This window comes from Echinops telfairi, unplaced genomic scaffold (genome assembly GCF_000313985.2).
Source record: "Echinops telfairi isolate 266 unplaced genomic scaffold, ASM31398v2 ScPeMD7_3533;HRSCAF=4204_0, whole genome shotgun sequence".
Taxonomy (NCBI): domain Eukaryota; kingdom Metazoa; phylum Chordata; class Mammalia; order Afrosoricida; family Tenrecidae; genus Echinops; species Echinops telfairi.
Genome location: NW_022107431.1, coordinates 37,888,552 through 37,892,780, shown reverse-complemented (window position 1 = coordinate 37,892,780; position 4,229 = coordinate 37,888,552). Strand labels below are relative to the sequence as shown.

Sequence of the window (4,229 nt, the reverse complement as noted above, 5' to 3'; positions counted from 1 at the left end):
AAAGAATAGCTGTAGGTAATTTGGGGAGGGAAAAAGGTTCTCCTTTGAGAATCCATTGTTATAGTTTAAAGTTTGCTTCCTCTAAATAATAATGGCTTTCAATATGCAAGCACTGTTCGTTTCATGTGTCTAACTTGACTGGAGGTGAATGTGGCACTCCCAGAATGTATAGTGACCAATGTCAGTGTCTGTGTCTCATTCCTAGTCGTTTAAAGGCTGCCTGGAAGTTTGAGGCCGTCTGGGAGTGCATGCAATGCAGACAGGCAGACAGGAACATTTGAAATCTAAGCCAGAAATGGAAATGTGATAGTCTTCCTAATTCCAAACTCTTAAGAGACCAAAAACTACAGGAGAAAGTGTAAATGACTATCTTAATATAGACACCTCACAGCAACATAGCAATCTCACTTATTCTGTGCATCCTCTTTTTTAAGTTTCAGAAGCCATGTAAAGATTAATCCAACTACATAGGTAGCAGCAAAATTATCCACAGCCAAATTGCCTCCTAAATGGATGCTCTTTAAAAAAAACAAACACTTTTATTGGGACATAATCCACGTATCATACAAGTCAATAGTTCAGTCATATCCAGAAGAGATGTACAATCATTACCACAATCAATCTGAGAACATTTTCTCCTTTCTTGTCCTCCTTGTTATTAATTCCCCATTCCCTGCCAACCTTCCCTTCCACACCCCCAAGAGACCATTCATCTAGTGCCTGGTGCCTGCTTCTTTTCTTTCTTTTTCTCTCCCCTCCCCCTCAGTCCCCAACACACACACAATTCGGCGTTGTTATTTGTTTCGATGCATTACATCCCTAGAAAAAGAAGCCCAGGGTTTTCCCTCATGTGTGTTTTCTCCTGGCTTCCTCGTGGTCCGTGATGCTGGCGGCGGTCGTCAGCACAATGAAGCCGAGCTGGCTGGGGGGGAACAGGTTGTTCTGCCACTTCCCTAAATCTCTGAGCTGCCCGTCTAATCTACGGCTGATCATGCCACACTAGTTTAATCTGCCCGTGAGGTTGACTACAATTTCCCCAGCTCTGTGATCATCGATGATTTCAAATTCGCCAATGTAGCCGGGCTGCATCATCACAGTTAGAAACCGGACAATGGCTTTGGAGCATGGCCCAGTAAGAACTTGGTGCTTGCCTCTCTTCTCGCCATGATTGATGCTCTTGAGAGCGTTCACGTGCACCATTACAGCAGCATGGAAAGAAGGTGGAAAGAGCCGTCCAGTGCCTGTTTCTATAGATTCACCCATCCTGGATTTCATACACGGAGAAACATAGAAAACAAAGGACAAGGAAACTAAAAAGCTAACAATGATAACAAAATTGGACATTTGTCTTGACTGGCTATTTCCCCAAGCTATCAAATATTCTGTAAGAAGTATTCTGTTGGTTAAAGTCCTATACACCAGGCAGATTTTTATATATTTTACATACAATGAAAGAATCCAGAAACCATTTTTTGTAAGAACACAAAGATGAAAAAAAAGTTCTTACCTCCTTGGGGAAGAAGGGCCCAAGAATAGAATAGGACATACTGCAGCCCAAGTTCATGGAGGCTGCTGATACCAGTGTACAAAGTTGTTCTCTTGAAAGCCACCTGGAAGACACTGCTGCCGTTTGTGGAGAGTCATCACCTGGAAATGCAAACAAGCATCAATTAAAGGCCCCAGGAGGGGAGCACTGGTGGGGCTGTGGGTAAGTATTGGGATGCCCACTATTCACACCCACCAGGCACTCCTCTCCATGGGGGAGAGATGAGGCTGTCTCCTTCAGGCTCAGAACCCTTACACAGGGGAGCTCTGGTGGCACCACAGGTCAGTGGTTCAAACCCAGCATCAGCTCCCCATGAGAAAGATGAGGCTCTGCCCCCTGGAAAGCTTCACAACCCAGGAAATTCTTTGAGTTGGAATGCACTTGCTGACAGAGAAGTAGGACCCCAGGAGGAGTCCCTGGGTGGCACAAACAGTTAAGGGCTGGGAAGGCTGGTAGTTTGAACCTGCCCAGAGGCACCTGTGAAGACAACCCTGGCCTTGTGCTTCAGAAAGGTCACAACCTTGAAAACCGCAGAGAGGGCAGTTCACCTCTGACACACAGGAGGTCACCCCATCTTGGAAGGGACTCAACAGCAACCAACACTGAGAACAAAGGTCCCAGGGAGCATAAAAGTTTGCTCTTGGCTTCTTACCAGGAAAGGTCTGGCAAGTCACTTCTGTAAAGATAATATCTCCCAAAGCCTGCAGAGTAATCCTACTGGGTAACATGTGGGGCCACTCTGAGTCAGAATCGATTCAATGGCAAGAGTTTTGGAACACGGACTAGCGATTCAAGTGCCCCGGTGTCATGTCAGTGCATGAGAAAATATTTACTAAGCCAAGAGCTGTTTTTAGAATACTACTTTTGATAAAATAGAATGTAATCTCTGTACACAGTTGCAACTTTGAAAACACGCACCTGTCACTATACTAGATTTTCAAAGCAGACTTTATCAAACCAGTTCATCTGGCCTGCCATCCGCATATGGTCCACTTCTTTTGTCTATAACTAATCTCTTCAAGAAGGATGCAGCAGTGGGGTGATCCCCCCCTCTTCCCAAAGTACTTGTTCTCTGAAGTATCATGTAATGTCCCTTCTCATGTTTTTCAAGAGCCCTCATGGGGCAATGGCTAAGGCTCCCAGTGGTGGGTGATCAAAGCCACCCTCACTGAAGTGACTTTGAAGAACAGATCTGTTGGTCGGCTCCTTGAAAGATTACAGTGCAGGTAAACCTAGGAAGGGATTCAGCCCCGTCTTACAGGGTTAATATGAGTTGGAATCAACTAAACACAACAACCTTCACGTTCTTTATGGACTCAAGAGTATTTTAAGCATGTATGGTTAACGATTTCTTAAGCTTTCTAGGACAATATGATTCTGGGGGCTCGCAGATTTCCAGTTGGGCTGTTAACCATGAGGTCAGCAGTTCAAAACCACCAGCTAGGTGTTCCTGGTGGTTTACAGTTTTAGAAAACCACCAGGGCAGTTTTACTGTGCCCTGCAGAGTCACTGCCAGTCAGAATCGACCAGATGGCAGTGAGGTTTTTGTTTGTTTGTTTGTTTTCTTGAGGAGGCATTGGGGCGAAGTGAAATGTAAATCATTCAAACGCTGAATTCATACCTAGAGTAGTATGACCTTTGAGACAAGACCCTCAAATCTGCTAGGCGGCCAGATAGGGAGTTGTCGCTCTCTATGCCCCTACAGGAGGTTGCTGCAAAACGTCAGGCCAGCCCAGCCACCCATAAAGGCCAGAGGGCATGCACAAATTCAGGCTCCAGGCCAAGAAGGAGCAGCACACCTAGGTGTGTGGTAAACCGGGGTGGGCCCCCATCTGAGCCAGGTGAGCTTAATTCAGCCAATAGGGTCAACCAGTACCGTTGGCCACGCCTCCCTTCAGAGGGCCCTGAAAATCAGGATCTGAAGCACACCACCTCTCTTTTTTTCCAGCTGCAACTGGGCCAGAGGAGTTGCGGGTTTCTCTGGCCTCAGGTTTCCACAAATGGGTGTGCAGTGCCCTGAGGGTGCCTGTGTAAAACCTGAAACTCCTTCAGTCCTTTATGAAAACCCCCTTGGATCACAAACCAGGTTCCAGTGTGAATTCTTGCTCATGTAAAGCCAAGGACCAAGGTATTTCCACCGGAGAAATGTAACAAACCCATTAGTTAACACTACATTTTCCATCCATTCATGTATTTCAAGGCTGAATTTTCATTTAACAGTAAAGTGAACACGGACATTTCTCAGAACATGAAATATCTATCCAGTACACTAACCATTTAAAAACGAAATGGTCGTGAAGGAGAGGGAGACGTGCTAGACATGGATTTGGTTTGCTCTGTTTTCTTCAGGTTGTCTTTGGGGCCCAGGTCAAGACAATCAGCCACAGCAATCCTGATGAAGCTTTCGGAGTAGAAGAGGAAGGGACAAATAGGGAAAGTTAAGCAAGGGGGCAGGGAGAAGGGGGGCGCGGAGTCAAGGGAGGTTCTGGAAACGAAAGGGTTAACGCTTTTCTCCAAGCACATTCATTCTCCAGTGTTTTCTGAAACCGACAGGTTCATGGGAAGGAGACCCATTAGCGACAACGCGTTCACGAACTTGAACCCCTCCGGAAGGTAGGTACCGAAAGCAGATCCGAACCGCAGAGTCAGGCGCCTTTGCGAATTTCTCGGAAACAAAGCTAGC

The 4,229-nt window shown here is 46.2% G+C and overlaps 1 protein-coding gene and 1 pseudogene across 1 annotated transcript in view; both read right to left on the bottom strand.

The window, feature by feature from the left end:
* SLC18B1 (solute carrier family 18 member B1) overlaps positions 1 to 4,229 on the bottom strand; it is a 57,272-nt gene that overhangs the window by 30,499 nt on the left and 22,544 nt on the right. The window contains exon 2 of the mRNA XM_004702161.2: positions 1,508 to 1,647. Within this exon, the coding sequence (XP_004702218.1) occupies positions 1,508 to 1,647 (140 nt within the window). The remainder of the gene's footprint in view (positions 1 to 1,507; positions 1,648 to 4,229) is intronic.
* On the bottom strand, positions 820 to 1,200 carry LOC123522209 (annotated as a pseudogene).